At 48.2% G+C, this 18577-nt stretch overlaps 1 protein-coding gene and 1 long non-coding RNA gene across 2 annotated transcripts in view; one reads left to right on the top strand and one right to left on the bottom strand.

The window, feature by feature from the left end:
- Positions 1–18577, bottom strand: part of St8sia2 (ST8 alpha-N-acetyl-neuraminide alpha-2,8-sialyltransferase 2) — a 67916-nt gene that overhangs the window by 13839 nt on the left and 35500 nt on the right. The window contains exons 3-5 of the mRNA XM_004852721.3: positions 17399–17527; positions 13615–13872; positions 9766–10059 (exon numbers count right to left, since the gene is read on the bottom strand). Of these exons, the coding sequence (XP_004852778.1) occupies positions 9766–10059; positions 13615–13872; positions 17399–17527 (681 nt within the window). The remainder of the gene's footprint in view (positions 1–9765; positions 10060–13614; positions 13873–17398; positions 17528–18577) is intronic.
- LOC110350734 (uncharacterized) lies at positions 11469–15335 on the top strand. The gene is made up of 3 exons (XR_002397522.2): positions 11469–11539; positions 12762–12853; positions 14829–15335. It is a non-coding gene; the product is annotated as an uncharacterized LOC110350734 (long non-coding RNA).

Genomic DNA, 18577 nt, shown 5'->3' on the forward strand with positions numbered 1-18577 from the left:
GGGCGTGGGGACCCGCCTTTTGGATTGTGAGAGCCTGCCTGGAGGGCAGCCCACCTGCGCGGGTCTCTCCTTAATTCTTTGCACCTTGCTTATACTCCTCCAGGGTCTGCTCTCCTGCCCTCAGGTTTCTGCTCCCAGTACCAGGCAGAAGGGCCTGCTGTGCCAACCCGCCCCTTCCAGCCTTGGCAGACAGAGAGCTGAATCAGTGCCATCCTAAGGCTGAAGCTCAGCACTCCCAATTAGATGCCAATTCATAGTCCTTTTCCGCACTGGGCCAGTGAGCTGCTGTCCTGCCCAAGGGGCGGTTCTCTCTCTGGGCCACAGCCTCCCTCCTTGCTGTAATTAAATTAGAGCTATTCACTAGCAGCTGCTGACCAGCTCCCCACATCCCGTGCCACACACAGTTGCCCTGCCTCCTCCTCTCTGCTGCTCCCCTCCCTTGCCAACAGCCGGCCTGGGCCCTGGGCCACTCAGCAGGCTGCAGAGCCAAGACCCCGGAGAGCTGCCCAGTCTGGGGCTTCATGGGCACCAGAAGCTAAGCCCCACCAGCTGCCAGGTTCCGCACCCTGCAATTCCTGGGTCACAGCTTCAGATGGGCCAGAACCTTTAAGTACCCTGCTGAATCAAGGACTCCAAGTGGGAAGGGAGTCTGTCTAACCCATCTGTCCTGGGTTGTTATTTGACTTTATTTGTAGACAGGGTCTTCAGAGAGGTAACCACGTTAAAATTAGACCACTAGGGTGAGCCTTAATCCAAAATGACTGATGTCCTTATGAATGGGAAGTGTGGAGAGAGGTGGGCATACAGGCAGAATGCCATGTGAACATGAGGATGGCCACATACAGGACAAGGGGACAGGCCTGGGACAAACCCTTGCCTCACATGCCTCAAAGGGATGGACCCTGCTGTCTTAATTTTGGGCTTCCAGCTCCGGAACTGTGAGACAAGACATTTCTGTAGTTTAAGCCACCTGAGCTGGTTTCTTGTTATGACAGTCTGACTAATATGACAACTCTGTCCGTATGACACGCATGTCCCTCTCCATCATTCCAGTAAGGGGCTTCGCTGCTGCCATCATCCCCAAGGATGCTGAATTCCCCACCTGCCCTGCTGAAGGAAGACAGGCTCGGTTCAGAGGATCTTATGTGTTGGGCCATTCTTGCCAGTGTCCACATGGAACCTGGCTTCCTATAGATCCTCTCCCAAATCTAGTTCTACATCTAAAGCTTCATAGGTCAACTCTGCGCTCAAGAGCAGGGACTGTGTCTTACTGATTTCTGTATTTCACCAGCATGGAACACCCAGGGGCCTTCAGGTACCCAAAAGAGTTTTTGCTGAACAAAGGAAGATGGCGCTCATGCTCTGTGGAGCCTTCTTCTCGCTCCAAACCTTTCAACTTTCCAATTTCTCTGCCAGTGTGGCTCCTCTCCAGTCTGGTACCCAAAAGTAAATGTGACTCTCCAAGTGCAATTTGATCAGGTAGAAAAATCAAAGGCTGCCCTGACCTCCTTTTCTCTCAAAGATGCTTCACAACCCCGATGGTCACCTAAGACCACACTGTCCTGTGGGGCAGCTACACATCCACTGTTGGCCAGTACTTTTCATGTTAAACTTGTACCATTATTTTGTCCTTAAGTATTGAAATTGGAATTAATATGTATTAAATTTCTTTCTCTCAGATTGATTTATAGTTAACTTTGAGACACTGAATATTGAGAATTCCTCAAAACTCATGTCACTGGTGAATTTGCTAAGAAGACCAATGATGTCCTCATTTAAGTCACTGGCAAAAAAGGGGTTAGGGACTGAGCCTGGTGGCAGGTTCCTAGAGATCTCCATGAGGTGAAAATTAATCTAATTAATTAGTACTTTGGGCATCAGTGGTGAACAGATAGTGGTCAGTCTACCTGTCAGGATATGAAAAGGGGTGGCAAGGGGAAAAGCAGAGATCTTTGGAGCTTATACATTGGATTCCAATCCCAGCAACTTCTTCCTTCTCATCTGAATGACCTGGGACAATGTACTTAACATTTCTGTGCCTTAGTTTTCTTATGAGAGAAAGGGATGAAATCATCCTCTTCTTTTCCCTGAATTATCAATTGGGTCACTGTCACCCACAGAATACTTTGCCAAAGTAGTTGACTTAGGTCTAGATATAAAATGAGCACACAGATCCCAGCTCACCTGTCTGCCCCCTTGTAAAGGGACACTACTTTTTGAGTGTGCCCTGCTATTTCTCAGTGAGCACATTCTGCTCATGATGTTTACTGCTCCATCTTTAGGTATTCATGAGCCATTGAACTGATAACTTTTTAAAACTCTGGCTTGAGGTTGATGTCAAGCTCATGAGGGTCCACGGTGTCCCCATGTTTAGAAACTGGGGCAGCTTGCCTTCCTGGATTGCCCCTGATGGATAGCACCATCAGGAGTAGGTCATGGCCAGCTGCTCAGTGGTCTGATTGCAAATTTTTCCTGGAATGTTAATTAGTCCTGATTTTGTTAACGGCAGTGTTTCTCCAACATATGCCATGCACCAGAATCATCTGGAAGACCTATTAGGACACAGATCTCAGGGCCCCAGCCTGAGAGTTCCTGATTTCGTATGTCAGTGGGGGGCAGGAGAATCTGCACCTCCAGCAAGCACAAAGGAGAGGCCAAGCTTGGTGGTACAGGGATCATGTTAAGAAACACTGGCTTAAAGCAATGAGTTGGGATTAGAGATACAAAGACCTCCTTACCCCACCCAGGTAAAAGACGCATCCCTTTTGCTAAGAGAAAAAAAAAACACAGAACAAGAGCTGAGGCATTGGTTTCACCTCTGTCCTTTGTAACCTCATTACTCCCTTCTCCTGTCTTTTTGGGTTCGTCTTACCTGAAATATAATAAACATTTTTTTTCATGGCGCTGGGGACTGAAGCCAGGGCCCTACATGTTAGGGAAGTGCTCTGCCGCCGAGCCACAACTGCAGCCCTCTTTTATTTTTCTTAATATTTTCCTAAATTCAAACTTGTTTTGGCTTGGCCTTCCTGATGTCATTCTCCTAGGTCCCATCACTAATTCCTGGTTAAGTGAAAGAGAGGCAAACAGGTGGTGATAAGGAACAACGGGGAAGCTTGGAATCTGTTCCTTACCTGTCATAGGACTTTAAGCAAGTGACTCCCTAAGGTTCAGTTTTTCTCTCTTTAAAATGGAGATAATAGTGGTAGTTCTCGCATTACTTGAGGTAACACTTAGCACAGTATTGGGCACATAAGCTTCAGCTAGGATGATGTGTGCCCCTCATCTAATTTTCCTACATGTGCTACTTCAAACCCTCCACCGTAGCATTCAGAACAGGTGAATGCCATCTGAGCATGACTGCATTTTTTCTAAAAGATTCCTCAGATGAAAGAAAAAGAGATTCCTTGGATGCAAAGGAATAGCCAAGCAAGTCTGGGAGGGCTATGACAATCGTCTGTCTGGACAAGGGGCAAAAGGGTTTCGTTCAACAAGGTGGTGTTAAACCCAGGTGTTCTGTTCTTTTGGCTTTTTCCACCTGGTGGGAAAGCTGTCTCATACTCTGAGTAGCTACAGTGCGTATGTAGCGTCTCAAAGGACTGGTAACCAATGTGGTAACTCCCAGCCTACACAGCTCCCATTTCTCCTTTCCACTCCCCACCAACCCAGAAGTGGGTTTGTGCAAATTTCTGCTCCATCTGGTGCACTGCATGAGAGTCAAAAAATGTGGGTCTGTTCCTGGTTGTGCCACTTGATGGGTGGGAGACCTTGAATAAGCATGGAGTTCCTCATTTTCTCTAGCCCTTGTTTTTGCTGTTGATATGTAGGAGTTCTTCATATATCTTGGATGCCAATCCTTTAACAGATATATCACTTGTAAACATTTTCTCCTATTCTCTAGGGTTTTTTTTTTTTTTTACAATAACAAGATTTTATTATACACTCATTAGGGAGATGAAGTTAAAAGTTTTTAAAAGAACAGATGTCAGCTTAGGTGTGAATCAGTTAGACATTTCGAATACTGCTAATGTGAATGCAAAATGATTAAACCATTTTGGAAAATAATGTAGAAATTACTTGTATTACTGTTAAGAACCAATAGTTCTGTTCTTAAGTTTTTACTTAAGAGGAATGGAAACACATGGTCACAATAGATTTGTACATACAAGTGACTATCCCTTATCTGAAGTTCTTGGGAACAGAAATGTTTCAGATTTTGGTTTGAAATCCACTTGATGGGCAAAGACGATAGCTATTCCTGCTTTTTCTCGGGTTCCTGTCCCATGGAGTATTGTTTTCCACCCTTTAACTTTCAGTCTATGAGCGTTTTTGAATTAAGTGTGTTTCTTGTATGCAGCATATTGTTGGATCTTGCTTCTTGACCCATTCTGCCAGTGTATTTCTTTTGAATGGTGAATTGAGACCATTAACATTGATGGTTATAACTGATACGTATTGACTTATCATTGTCATCACTTTTTCTTTTTGTTGGGTTCTCCCCCTTTGCATTTAATTTCTTGTCACACCCAATGGATTCATTCTGCTGGGTTTCCTGGGGTTGTGATTCTTGTTGTGTTTTCCTAGGATATTGTCTAAAATTCTTTGGAGTGCTGGTTTGGTATTCATGAAGTTCCTAAGGTGCTCTTTGTCATGAAAGTATCTTATTTCTCCATCCATTTTGAAAGATAGTTTTGCAGGGTACATCAATCTGGATTGGAGGCTGTTTTCTTTTAGGGCTTGAAATACATCACTCCAAGCTCTTCTTGCCTTGAGGGTTTGCACTGAGAAGTCTGCTGTGATTCTGATGGGCTTTCCTTTGTATGTGATTTGTTTCTTTTCTCTTACTGCTTGTAGAACTTTGTTCTTCTGTTGGGTTTCTGGAATCTTAACAATTATATGCCTATGTGTAGATTTTTTTGATCAAGGCTATTTGGAGTCCTATATGCCTCACTTATCTGTATGTCAAGTTCTTTTCCCCTTCTTGGGAAGTTTTCTGCCATCACTTCTGTGAAGTATTTTTTATGTTATCTGCACTCTTTCCTGTTTCTTCATCGACTCCGATCAGTCTTATGTTAATCTTCTTTGCATCGTCTAGCAGCTGGTGGATTGATTTCTCGTGGTTCCTTGCAATTTTAAAGCAATTTTTCTTTTCCTGGTCACTAATTGCAATCTTATGTTATATATCTGAAATTCTGTCCTCACATTGGCTCATTCTGCTGTGTAAGCTTTCAATGGAGTTTTTAATTTCCTGGAAACCTGTTTGCATCTGTTTTATGGATTCCATTTGTTTCCTATGTTGGGATTCCATCATGTTCCTCAGCTCCTCTATTTTTTTTTTATCTGTGTCCTGTCTAGATTTATTAATCATGTCTTGCACTATGGGCACAATCTCTGCTGTTATCTGAGAAATTATTTCTGATTTCATTTTTTTCCAGATCCTCTTTTGTTGCCAGTTGAGGGAGTCCAGGTGGTTGAGTACCAGATTGTTCCATGTTGTTTCCCTTTGGGGTTGGTTGCTGTAGGTGATCTGGAAATCTGGTTTTGAGGCTTGTTTATGTGTCTTCTCATTTTTACCTGGGTGACGGGAGGGGTATGTGCTCTTGGCGCCTGCACGGCTCACCTCCTCTGTGCTGGGAGTGGTGCTATGGCGGCCTCTAGGTTTTTTTTTTAAACTCCCTTCAGAGATCATCTTTTATGTAAAATGCTTTCAATTGTATTCTAAGACTGAAATTTTTATAAATGGAATCTACCTCTAAAATTATTAAAATGGTGGAGCTGGGGATTTAGCTCAGTGGTTCTGCCACCTGCTTTGCAAGTGGAAGGTCCCGAGTTTGATCCCCAGTATCAAAAAAAATTATTAAAATGGTAAATTTAATTTTATGCATATTTTATGGCAAAAGTTTATCCTTCCACACATACCCTATCCATGGGGTTTCGTAGGCAATGGATTTTTAAATGAAGAAACAATATTTGTCTACAAGCTACAGGCCATGATTTAGGCTCCAAAGTGAAGAACTCATGACTAGTGTGATTTAGTCCACCGCTCTGACTCCTGTAGAGTCCTATAGTCTGGTACATTTTTCCTTGTGTGTCCACTTCTGCTCTAGAGTTACCTTTGTGAGTTATAGGACAAGTCTAACCACTTTCCCACATGGTGGCTGTCCAGGTACTTGGTGGCAGCAGCCATGGTAGCACCACTGACTGATCCCTCAGACTCCTTAGGTAGCATGAGACACATGATCTAAAACAGATAGGGTTCGTTAGGGAGAAGACAAAGAAAGCAGAACTTGGGGGCAGGGAGACACACAATGCAACCAAGCAAGTAATGGAGCTGGGATCTAAACCTTCAGAGGTGTCCATATTTTGGATACAAGGCCACATTGTCCCTGACCAGGTTCCAGCTTCCTCTTCTGCCTTCTCCACAATTCCTTGGTTTTCCCCATGTGACTTCCTTCTGCATCCCTCACCAGCCTGTTCCTTCCTTGCAGGGCACACCAAGTTGGTCTCACCAAGGCAGAAGCAAGCAAGTCCTTCCTCTCACTATGCATGCTCCCCATTTTTAACAGATACTCTGTTGAACACAGTGCTGTAAGGCCCAGTGGCCCCATGAAGAGAAAGAACATTAGCGGAAACACATTCCAAGGCCCCCCTTCTTCCCACCTCCTCCCCTTGCTGAAAGCAGGGCCAGCCCATCCATCTCTCCTGCAGTCTTTCTTCCCTGGAGCTCCTGCAAAGGAAGATGCCACAGTCTCAGGATTAACAGCCTGTTTGTTTAAAGGGCTTATTACTGGTGCTTAATGCTATTTTGACAGGTGAAAGTAAGTCAATTATAGCTAAAAATAGCTCTGGCTGTGTAAGTTTCTTCCAGGTAGTTGCCCATTCCCTGTCCATGGGACTTTTTCTTTGGTTACCAAAGGGCAGTATTTTCCTTCTGTTATCCCTTTGCACCCCAAAACTATCTCAAGAGTTTCTTCTGTCTAGGAAGAAACAACATTTAAAAACTAGAGCCTAAATCCATGAGATGAGGGCCACTGTGGCTGTCCCCTTCTGTGACAGGCATGAAGTGAAAAGATGTCAAAGGGAGCCTGACAGGTCAACCGATGTGGTCCAGGGAGGCATGTCCAGACAGATGTCATTCTAACTACATCAGCCATGAATGTGGCTGTCCCTTACTTAATTTCTTGTTAGGTATTTTTTGGGGACAGTGGGTTTCCTGTGTTTATACCCACCAAAATGGGTCCAGTATTGGTCCTAGGCTTGGGTACAGCAGAGTCATCTTTATGGGCACAAAAGTCCTCTGTGGGTGGCTCAAAGGGCTTCCTATTGTTAACAGGAGGCCCAGGGAGAGCATCCCAATGCCCCTCGGTTGGTGAGGCGTTGGTACACTGGGCTTTCCCACATCCCTGGGGCAGGGCTGTGGTCTGCCATGCGGTTGGATGGACAAGTAGGTACTTGGTGAAAGCGGCGGAGTTGAAGCATGGTGTATATTTGTAGCAGGCATCTCAAACTTATGCCCAAGAAAGAACTCTCTCCCTCAGTGCCCCGAACACACAGGCTTCTCTAGGCTCTCCTATCACAAGGCACAGCTCCACCACCCACCTGTTTGCTCACATTCTAGCCCTGACTCATTCTCGGTTTTTCTCTTTTCTCACATGTTATGCACCTTCTGTAGCCCTGTCAGCAAACCCTGCTGCTGCCCCTCTGCACTGTAGAGCAGATCTGACCAAGCTGTGATGCAGCCCACATCCCCATCCTTATTTTAGTCACAATTATTTCCTGTCTGTGCTATTGCAGCAGCTCCCCAGCCCCTATCCTCATTCTCATTCTTACCACAGGGTCTTCTGAAGACGTAAGTTCAGTCTTCCTGACTTCCATGACTGCCCCTCAAACCTACAATCAGATCGTACTCCTTACTGCAGTCCACGAGGCTGAGTGTATAAAGTCTCTGCCTCTTGCCAGCAGCTCCTCCTGTCTTTTTCCCTTGCTCACTCTGCTTCAAGCACATGTGTCTCTGCTGATCTCTGAGGACACCCTTCCACCTTGGTGGTCTTTGTACTTGAGCTTTCTCTCACCTGGAAAGCTCTTCCCCCAGTTCTGTGCAGGGCTGCAGCCTTCTCATTCCTCAAGTCTTAGTTCATACCAACTTATTTCCACAGACCAGCCTGACAGCACTCTCTGAAAGCCTCTTATTTTTTGTTGACTTATAGTTTGTCTTCCCCTACCAGAAAATTTAACTTCTAATGAGATCAGGGACTTACTTCATTCACTACTGAGACACAGAGTCTAGAATAGGATCTAGCACATGCTAATCACTCCATAAATATTTGTTAAATGAATGTGTGCAGGTGTTAAACCATGATGATTACTTGTTTGGTATTCTCCTATTGAGAAGTGGGATCTACATCCATTCCCCTAGACTCTAAGCCACCTTAGTGACTGGCCATTAGATTATATTAGAAGCGACACTTCTGCTTTGGTGCTGGGACCATGTCAGCAGCCTAACTGCCCTTAGGACACCATGCCACCATTTGACTAACCCAAATCTAGTCCATGCCAGAAAGACCACTTGGAGAAGCCCCAAGAGAACAGAGGAGAGGTACGGTTCATTCCAGCTGCTCCAGGCCCTGCTGTCCTACCGGCAGTCACTATCCGACTGCAACTGTAGGAGACCCTGACCATAGACCACCCAGGAGAACCACTCCTGAATTCCTAATCAACAGAAATTGTGAGAAATAACAAAATGATTGTTGTTCTCCCAAGTCATTAAGTTTGGGGAGACTTAATTCACTGTAACAGATACTGGAGCATGGTGAAAGAAAACTGAACACCCAACTGTTCTCTGGTGGCTGCTCTAGGGAGCATGGGGCTATTCCGGGACCATTCCAGAGTGGTCCAAGTGCCTGGGGGGTCTCTACTAGGTCTCAGGGATGGGAGGAAGTAAACAGGAAACTGGGAAGGAGCACTTGTTTGGCTCGGGCTATTGAAGGGCCTTATCTATTCGATAGGAATAGGCAGCACCTCCTCAACATCCTTCCCTTAATTTTGAGACACCTTTCTGGAATCAGAGACCCAGGCTTACCTAGGAGAACCTTCTCAAAGAGAGTGGGTTCCATTGCTTTAATTCTATTTCTTTCCTTTTCCTCGTGAAGTTTCCCCTCCATCTTAGGGAGAAGCCTTCTGGACAAAAACATATCCCACTCTGGAGTTCTCTTAGTTCCACTCGCGAGGTGTATTTCGCAGTAGAGAGCATTATACTGGGAAGAGGAGTTGATGGTGGTGACATCGATGATGGTGGTAACCCTGAGTGTCTCTCCTGACACTTCCCTCACTGTGCTAGGCATTTCCCACACTGTTGTCTCATTTAGTCTCCACATTGCCGAGCTCTTACCCTTTCTATTCCTATTTTACTGATGCAGAAATGCAAGGCTGGAGAGATTAAGGTGACGTATTTGAAGCCAATCCCCCTGATGCTGATTTCTTAGTAATCACCTACCTGGGATGGCCGATAGGTGACAGTGGCCGCCGTCTGCCCTCCCCCCTCCCAGCCTCTGTTCTGTCCCAGTGAGCCTGGATACCGCCGCAGGATCATTCTTCACACAGCCTTCCAGGCAGGCCAGGAAGCCTATCTGCCAGCTCCCTTCATTTCTCCAGAAACAGGCGCCCAGGAAGGGCAGGTGACTTGCTGAGGTCACCACAGCTGGGTTGGAAAGGTGGCAGGGACGGGAGGAGGAGTGCTGCCCACCCGCAGCCCACCCGGGCCCGGCTCACCCGCGGACCGCGTGCAGCAGGCGCAGTGAGGGGTAGGCGGTGCGGACGTTGACGTGGTGCTTCAGGATGAGCTCGTTGACCCAGTCCACGCGCTGCTTGCCACCGCGGGCCATGAAGGCGGGGATCCACAGGATGCTGCCATTCAGGCCGTGCAGCCGCTGCAGCAGCTTCTCCCGCCACGTGGCGTTGACCAGGTCCTCGAAGGCACGCTGGATGACGGAGGGGTTCATGGTCACCAGGTCTGTCTTGAGCCCCACATCCTGGGCGTACTCCTGCACCGGGGCCAGGTTGCACCTGCAGGAGACAAAGGCAGCGCGGTCCTGGTGAGGGCCGCTGGGCCGCTCTGTGAATGAACTCGGCGCTTCCCTCTTCTGCTTCCTCCTCCTCACCAAAGAAACCAGGGCACCTTCCCAGATCTCTCCTGTCGACCCTCCTCCCCCTGCTGCTGAAATGCTCACTGAGCCCCTACCATCCTAGACTAGGCCTTGGGGACACAAAACGCCTCCCTTCTGGAGTTTAGGATCTAGGAGAGGGGAAGGGGGCAGGAGGACCAGTTAGCAGCTCAAGATGACAGACGACCGACGACGCTGTTGACAGGTGTGACCTGGGCCCTTCAGTGACAGAGCCGGGCTCCGAAGGCACATTCCCAGGTCCAGCTCAGCTCTGACCCTCTCTACCTGTGTGATTCTGCTCCGTCTCTCTTTCCCAAGCTCTCCAGTTACTCTGGCTGTGATCCACGGGGGTCACGGGAGCCAGGAACACTGAGCTCAGAGTGGGCGGGGCAGGGTCAGAGCTGACAGATGATGAGTGCTGACTCATTCCTATGGGAAGGAGCAGCAGGTGCTGACCACGGAGGGACCTCTAGGGGGTGGGTGGATGAGTGGAAGTCCATTGGCGGCTAAGGCACAGGCAGAGCAGCTGCTTCCAGAGTCCCCTTGGGTACTGGTTAAAAATGCAGATTCCCTGGGTCCCTCACCTGGTGGAGGTCCAGCTGCAGTAGGATTCAGAGGTCAAGAATTTGTATGTGTGTGTATATATTTAATAATATATTTTTTGTTTTACAAGCTCTTCCTCTTCAGGCATGAAGCAGTTCAAGAACACCATACCATGCCATGGAGTATTGAACACTAGAAATGTACATAAGGACAGAGGCGAGAAACAGCCACGGGTGCTTAGAGGAAGGCAAGTGACTTGGTTTGCCTAGGGCTCATCCTGTGGGGGAGATGGGACTACAGAAACACCCCAGATAAGATATCAAAGGGCCTGTGTGTCAGGGACTTGGTTCTGAGGGTGATAGAGAGCTACTGAAGGTTCCTATACAGGACAGTAGTGTGGGAAGTTTTCATTTTAGGTAACAGACAATAAGGTGGAGTGGTAGGGGATTCACTCTGCTATTTAAGTGGCGGGCTGGCTTGTGGGAACTTGGCTGCCTCCAAGGGTCTGGGCCTGGGTTTGCACACCCAGGCTCCCTGCCCCTACTGAGGGCTGCTGGGGGGCAGTTGGAAGTAGGGAGTAGGAGCCTGGGTAAGTCACTGGACCTGAGGAAAGAAGTGTGAGAATTTAGAGTGTGTGCAGAGCAGAGATGGGAGACATAGGGACCAGCGCCACCCGCCATCACCAGGGGATGAAATGTGGGAAGACACCAGCCACCTTTGTCTGTGACATAATAAGCAAGGACATTCCGTCTTTAACTGGGGAGAAGCGGAATAATCAGAAGAAAGCTAACCTCGTGGAGCCCCTGAGATGTGCCACATCTTGCCGTCCTTTAACACAGGTTAGCTCATTTTATTATGACCCAGTGTCAAGCATATTCTCTTTATAGATGAGGAAAATGAGGCCGAGAGTGTGGGAAGCAATTTGTCCTGGAGCTACTAAGGAATCTGCCAGGATTCAAGCTCACGGGTGTCTGATTCAAAAGCCTGTTAACCATTTCCAATGGAACCCCCAAATATCCCTCACTATTCCTATCTCCAGGCCTTGCCATCTCTGACCTTGACCCAATACTGTAAGGTGACAGAACTGCCTGGGGACACCTTCAGGGGCCCCTGCCACAGGCTGTGGAGATTGGATGTCACTGTCAGTAACTGGCCAGTATGCGGCTGCTGAGGTCGCAGTTACCAACTGCCCCAAGCGAGGCTGAGCCAGACTCCCACAGTAGGCTTCAGGGTGGTCGGGAGGGCTGTGGGGACCAGGCCCTGCACACTCCTTGGTGGGGGCTTCATTCAGCACAGGACTTGGGCCTCAGTGGACGCTCCATGCCTGCAAGAGCACAGGAAGGAGCTGGAGAGGCAGGCAGAGTCCAAGATTTCCAGACTGTCTCAATAAGGATGCTGAGGGCGTTTGGGGGGGCAGCTGTGGTCACATTCCTTCCACACTAGATGAGAACTCCTTCATTTAGGGAGGACCGGAGGGCTGAGGTGGGTGGGGTAGAGGCACAGGGGGGACAGAGAAGTAACAATGTGCCGCTGCACCGTGGGACATGTGGCCTGGGTGTGTCCATGTACGCCATAGGTCTCTTTTAAGGCTCTCCGTATCACACTCCACTCCTCTGGCTGGAAATGCAGTCAGAGTGAGCCAGGTGATGCGTGAGCTGCTTCCCAACCCCCCCGGGGCAGGATGTAATGGCATGGCTAGCTCCTGCTGAAACTCACTCCTTGAAGGAGCAAGGCCTGGTCTGTATGTGTGACACTGTCAGGAAGGCTATCCTCAATGCTGCCTGGAAGCCAGGAGGTGACCTGAGCCCCCAGGAGGAGTCATTTGCCCTGCACCCTCATTTTTAATATCCACCCCACCTGGCCCTCACTCCTCACTTAGGATCCTGTGAACCTGCCTCACTGAAGGACTTGGAAAAATGGGGACTGAGCCATTGGCTCTGCCAGCCCCAGAGAGACCTGGCCAAAGCTAAGAACAGAAGCAGCTTTGGCTGCGCGCTTTGGGAGCTCTCCAGCCCCAGGGGACGCAAGAGTAATGCTCTGGGTTTCTTCCCATGTCCTTAGGTTCGGAGAGCTCTGTGATCAGGCTGCTTCCCAAAGCCCCAGAACAAGCGGCTCTTTGCTTCAGGACGGTCCCAGTAGAAACGTGAGCCGGGGTATGCAGTTCTACTGGGACTGGGAGCTGTGTGGGATGAAACTTGAGGCTCCAGGTGCCTAACTTTGCTTGTTTCTGAGTCTGTGTGGGGCCAGGAGTCAGGGCTGTGGGTAACTGCGTTCAGATGTGCCCCGTGACTGAAAAGTGAAAGCTGATATTTTAGAGAAAATGAAGGTCAAGTACAAGACTCAGGTTTTTCTTCGCTCCCTCACTCCCAGGTTTGGATTACCGGATAATGAAGTAGGTAGTAGAGCCCCACCTTCCAGGACTCTGGAATGAGCCCTGCAAACTTAAGACTAACAATTGGCCACCACGGGGGATTTTCTTAGCAACTTTCTGCACTGAGCTCTGTCTTAGAGTCAGGAAACTTCTGGAAAGGGCCAAAATCATGAACATTTCCAGCTTTGCAGACAGGGTGTTCTGTGTGTTGCTTTAGCAAAAGTGCTTTTCAACTCTGCCAGTCACTCTATTCTGCACTGTGGCTAGAAACCAGCCACTGACAGTATGCAAATTAGCCAATGGCTGTGTTCCAATAAAACTTCATTTACAAAAACAGGCTGAGGGCCATAGTCCACCTGTGTCTGCTCTGCATCCATGACTCTCGACCTCAGCTGTACATCAGAATCATCTGAACACCTCAGGTTACATAGGTCCTGCCCTCCCTCTGTCCCCCAGATGATTAACTTGGCTGCAAGTAGAGTCTAGACAAAACTCTCCAAGAGAACAGGTGCTCCGGGACACAGCACCTGCATGTGTGGTTACCTTATGACAAAGCTGTGCATGTCGATCTCCTGCCCGCAGCCACTGTTCAGCAAGACCCCTGAGTTGCCCACGATGGCACAAGTCCGGAAATGCTTGTTCTTCAGGGGTGAGGTTCTGGGCAGGAGTTCGTAGAGGTTCTGGGACACGTTCATTGTGCTGTCTCGGTCAAAGATGTAATGAATTATGTCTCCAGGCTTCAGAGTCCCCTTGAGGACGGAAATATCCTTCTCAGCATCCAGGAACTTTAAGATTTGTTTCCTATGAAAACAAATGCATGCGGAGAGACTTTTTCCAGATAGTCTTTGGCAACCCAGATTTTCCTGTCCTATGTTACCCTGCTGGGAGGCAGCAGCCCTGCAAAGAGGCCAAGAGTTTAAAAGCCCTGGGGAATGGATCCCAGGCCTCACAGAGGGGCCATAAGGAAGGGGACCTCACAGACAGGTGGCCTACTACCCTTGGTGCCTGGGTGTAGAACTGGATGTCTCCTGTCCAGGAAACCATTTAGTCTCCCCGCCCCTGGTACCATACCTGCTCTCTTAGCAGGATTCAGGGCCACCATCTGCTAGGGAGACCTGACCAGAATCAGCCAGCCAGGATGCCACATATCCTCATTTGTCAGTGGTTTATCTTCTTCAGGGAGGGTGCCTCTGGATGAGGGGCTACCAGAGAGGGTGAAGGGGAGCATGGCACTGAGGGGACAGCACATCCACCTCTGAGACATTAAGGGGCTGGTCCAGTCTGTGGGGCTGGTGCCCCCCCCCCCCAAGTTGCTTCCCAGTATGGGGTTTATGAATCTCAGAGTCTCCCTGGTCCTGTAGAAAAATGCTCCTTTGTTGTGTTGTTTCTGAAGAAAGGTGATCAAAGGACAGCTCGCTGGGCTCCAGGGCAATTTAACTTTGATTGAGGGGGAAAGTTTTGGAATCATCTAGCAAAGTAGAGAGAAGCAATGAAGTCATGGCAGGAAAGGGATCGGTGTTGTCTCGGAATCACCAGGGGAGTTTTATCCAAAGCTCTAAGCCAGGCCCCAGGAGCCTGAGCATCCCAGCTGGGGTTCTACTTAAAGGACTGCCTCAGTTACCCAAAAGATCTTTAGAAGTGATTCAAGTCATAAAGACCAAGGAAGTGGGTATCCAGATCAACCGGAATTAGTTTCACTTCCTGCAGTGATCCCCAACCCAGAGCTGACAATAGGACTCTGGTCTTCCTGTCCACAGAGCCTGAAGCCCAGCATCTGCACACACTTCACGTGTGGAAGAATCTGTGGGTCAGCTGCCCCATTGTACACCTGGCACGCTGGTGTCCAGGAGGCTGCTGCGCTTGACATGCACATTTCCCAGGGCGCTGCACATCCGATCCTGGGGAACTGTGAGGAACTCAGAAGCTGCGGCTGACATCTGAGACATTCCTGACTCAGGAGCTCCAGGTCAGGTGACTCTGATGTGTGCCTAGCGATGGAGGCTGTGGCACAGCTGTGGGGCCATTAGGACCCTCGGCAGAAAGTGGCACTCTCTGCCCACTTGTCTTTGCACACAAGTGAGCTGGATCTCTTGCTATGGTACAGGAGAAATCAATTTGTACCTCTTGGTGGAAAACAGAGGTGTTATTTTATTTACTCTGCTTTCCTAAGAATTATACAATGCGACACACTAATATAGCTTAGAAATTGCTAAAACCCTTGCAATTACTTATGCCAAAGTATTTAAAAGCAAAAAAAAAAAAAGGGCCCCTAGAAAGCCCATAAGTACATACTGTACTTTTGTGAGGGAATTAATTTCTAACTAATTATGAGAAATTACTATCAATTATTAAACATCATTCCAAATCATTTGCAAGATCTTTTGTCATGAATAATTTTGGTGATTAATTGACTGAGTGGAGGGACATTCCTTTTCCCTCTGGGTAAATGCACAGTGTTCTTGCCAAGATGGCTGGATATTTGCAAGCTCCTTATAGTGTTTTTCAAAAGCAAGGTGTGTGTGTACATGTGCATGTGCATGTGCGTACACTGCTCACTGTTGGAGGAAGGGTGAGTAGGCTGCAGGTGGCCTTGTGTTGGCAGGAGGATGTCATTCACAGGTAGGCACATGGTGACTGCACCTCCCAACCTCAGGAAGCTGTGAATGTGACCTTATTTGGACACAGCGTCTTTGCAGATGTAATTAAATTACAGATCTTGAGGTGAGCTCATCTCATTCCACGGGTGGGCCCTAAATCCAGTAACGGTGTCCTTAGGAGAGACGGAAGAGCAGATGGCACAGACCCAGGGGAGAAGAAGGCATTGTGCAGCAGGAAGAGACTAGGGGAGGAGGGCGTGCTCAGAATTTTGGCCTCCACATGATGACTGAGTAATCTGTGTTGTTTCAACCACCAAGATGGTGCTTATTTCTTATAGTAGTCCAAGGGGAAAATGGCAGTGGTCTCACTGACTTCACAGTGCCCCTCATGAAAGGGGGCAGCTGTCAAGGTGGCATGATAATGGTGGGGCCCCACCCAGTGGCCTTGGAAGAGTTGCTGAGTAAGGATTGGGGTGACAGATAGTGGCGCCCACAGACAGCTCCTGTAGATGGTTTCTAGGCCACCTGATCCCTAGGCCCACACCTCTCTCTTCCCATTCTGGACCCTTCATGTCCCCAAACCAAACCTCAAACTGCGTAGGGGCTTCCATGTCAACAGGGAGTCTTCCTGGGGACTCAACTCCCGTGTGGTCACACTGTCATCGGGTCTTCTCTCCATCCCTATGCTGATGGCTTTCCTCTCTGGAGCTGGCTGACCCCCAACCTTACCCCATGTCCCCATGGCCCCTCCTTCTTTGTGTTCCCGCAGCACTGGGCACATAACCAGATGTTAGGCTCTGCATGCAGGACACAGCTTTACATACCCGGGAAGCTTCTAAGTATCCTTCAAAACCCAATGTTCTGGGCTAGCCTTCCCTGACAGCCCTCTTAGACCCCTTACAGAGTGAATGACTCTCTCCTCAGTACAACCTCCTTATTTCCACTTTGTGTATAAATGGAATGCCACCTAATGTGTATCGCTTACCGCCTTGTCCTGTCTTTATATCTGGGTTTCCCTGCCTAACAGTTTTCACTCATGTTAGCCCTCTGGACCCGCAGCACAATGCCTGGAAATGAATATAGCTAGATTATACTGACTGATATTTGTTGGGTCAATCCTGGCTACATCAAAGCTGAGTGTCCAACATGGTGAAGTTGTTAATTCCTCCTCTATTTTCCCTGTTGCTCCTACCTCAGGATGATGGCAGCCTGAAAGCTGCTCTCTGTGAAGGTCAGGACAAGGGCTGTCTGGGTTCAGCTGTCAACTCAGATCCTGTATCTCCCATCTCTGGGTGCTCATTCACATGTAGGGGAGAGACAGCATGTCAAGCTACCAGGACGGTGGGACAGGGCAGCACTCCATGGACAAACTGGAGGACCGTCACAGAACCGGGAGAGGAATGCCAAGCAAGCCCAAACACAGAATGACTCCTTATGCCCAGGACGGAGAGGCCCCTGTGGCCTCTGTCTGTCACCAGGTGCTGTCTGCCCCTGACCTTCCGCAGGGGTTCCACCCCCTCCCCTGCCTGAGCGGCTCTGTCCACCTGCCGGGCCGCTTGGCTGGCCCTAGGTCTTCTTCCCACTGGATCACTTACAGATGAAACCTGCCTCTGTGGGAGGTAAACGTTTTATTTCTATCCTGCTTCCATAGATGATGGAGAGTGGCAATTTGCCGGCTTGTGCTGAAGAAGGCCAGGTCTGGCTCTTGTCCTACAGGTAATTACCAGTACCTGATCCTCAGAGAGAGCGTCTGGTTGTGTCTCCATTTGGACGAGGTCGGCTGGATGTTGTGCTTAATGCTTTCATTACTTCTGTCAACAACAGCTGGCAATGAGGAGCCATTTATTACCACTTCAGCTCTGGAAGGGGGAAAGAAAGATGAAGGTAGACACGATCTGCTAGCATACCAACGACAAGTCTAATAGTTTTGTTTTTGCTCAGGCTTGAATGTAAACTTCAGCAGAGCAAAATTGCAGTTATTACCTGAGAAGGGAAGGAAGTCTATTTATCTTCTAGAATGTACAAACTCTCTCCCTTAGGTATAACCAACATACATTCTTGGAGACAGGAAGGGTGATAAAACTATTTTTCTCTCTCTCCACCTTCAACGTTTCCTCCCAGTGAAACCTGGCAGTTACTACCAGAATAATAATATTTTCCATTTAAACGATTGATAAGAAACTCATAGGTAGCAGCTCTATTTGTGGCAAAGTATCCTATGATAGCTTGCAAACCTAATAACGAGAAAACAAAACCTCATCCCAGGACAATGTCCTTGCAGCCTGTGGGTTCTATCTCCTGTCCTCTATTCCCATCATTCTTGTTGACATAAGAAACCTCCACCTGTGACAGAATAATCCATGCTATGTCTCTCTCTCCTATGAGACTGCAAGCAGGGGCATCTCCCTCCCTCATTCCTACATTCCCGAATGGTCTAGTATAGCAGGTGCTCAATAAACAAGTGTTCATTGAATTTGACATTGAAATTGATCCCAGGGGAGCCTGGAGTGGATGAAGGAGCTGGTTGGCTTTGTACCCTGGGGCAGATCACAATTCTGGGTATAAACCATCCATCCACCTGACTCTGGTACACCAGACATTAGAGGAATCACTTGAATTCAGAGGCTTTAAATCTATGCTAGTAGGTTTCTAAGAAACTAGGCTACAATTATATTTTTAAAAGCAGTGCAAGAGCCAGGCTGCCTTCTGTCAGATGCAGGCACACACACGTGGGTCACATCCTGAGTTCCTTTTGTTTGTTCTGACAGCAGATTCTCTTGGTTAGAATGATAAGTGGATTTATGATGGCAAGTTCTGGAGCTTTAAAGAGTTTAAACCAAACATCTCTGTCCTTTGAATTTATCTTGCAATGGCCCAGTTAAGAAAGATGAAATCCTGTTAGCGAGGTC

The sequence above is a fragment of the Heterocephalus glaber genome, unplaced genomic scaffold (assembly GCF_053883595.1).
Source record: "Heterocephalus glaber isolate CG9 unplaced genomic scaffold, H.glaber_assembly_v1.0 deba00001531, whole genome shotgun sequence".
Classification (NCBI taxonomy): Eukaryota; Metazoa; Chordata; class Mammalia; order Rodentia; family Bathyergidae; genus Heterocephalus; species Heterocephalus glaber.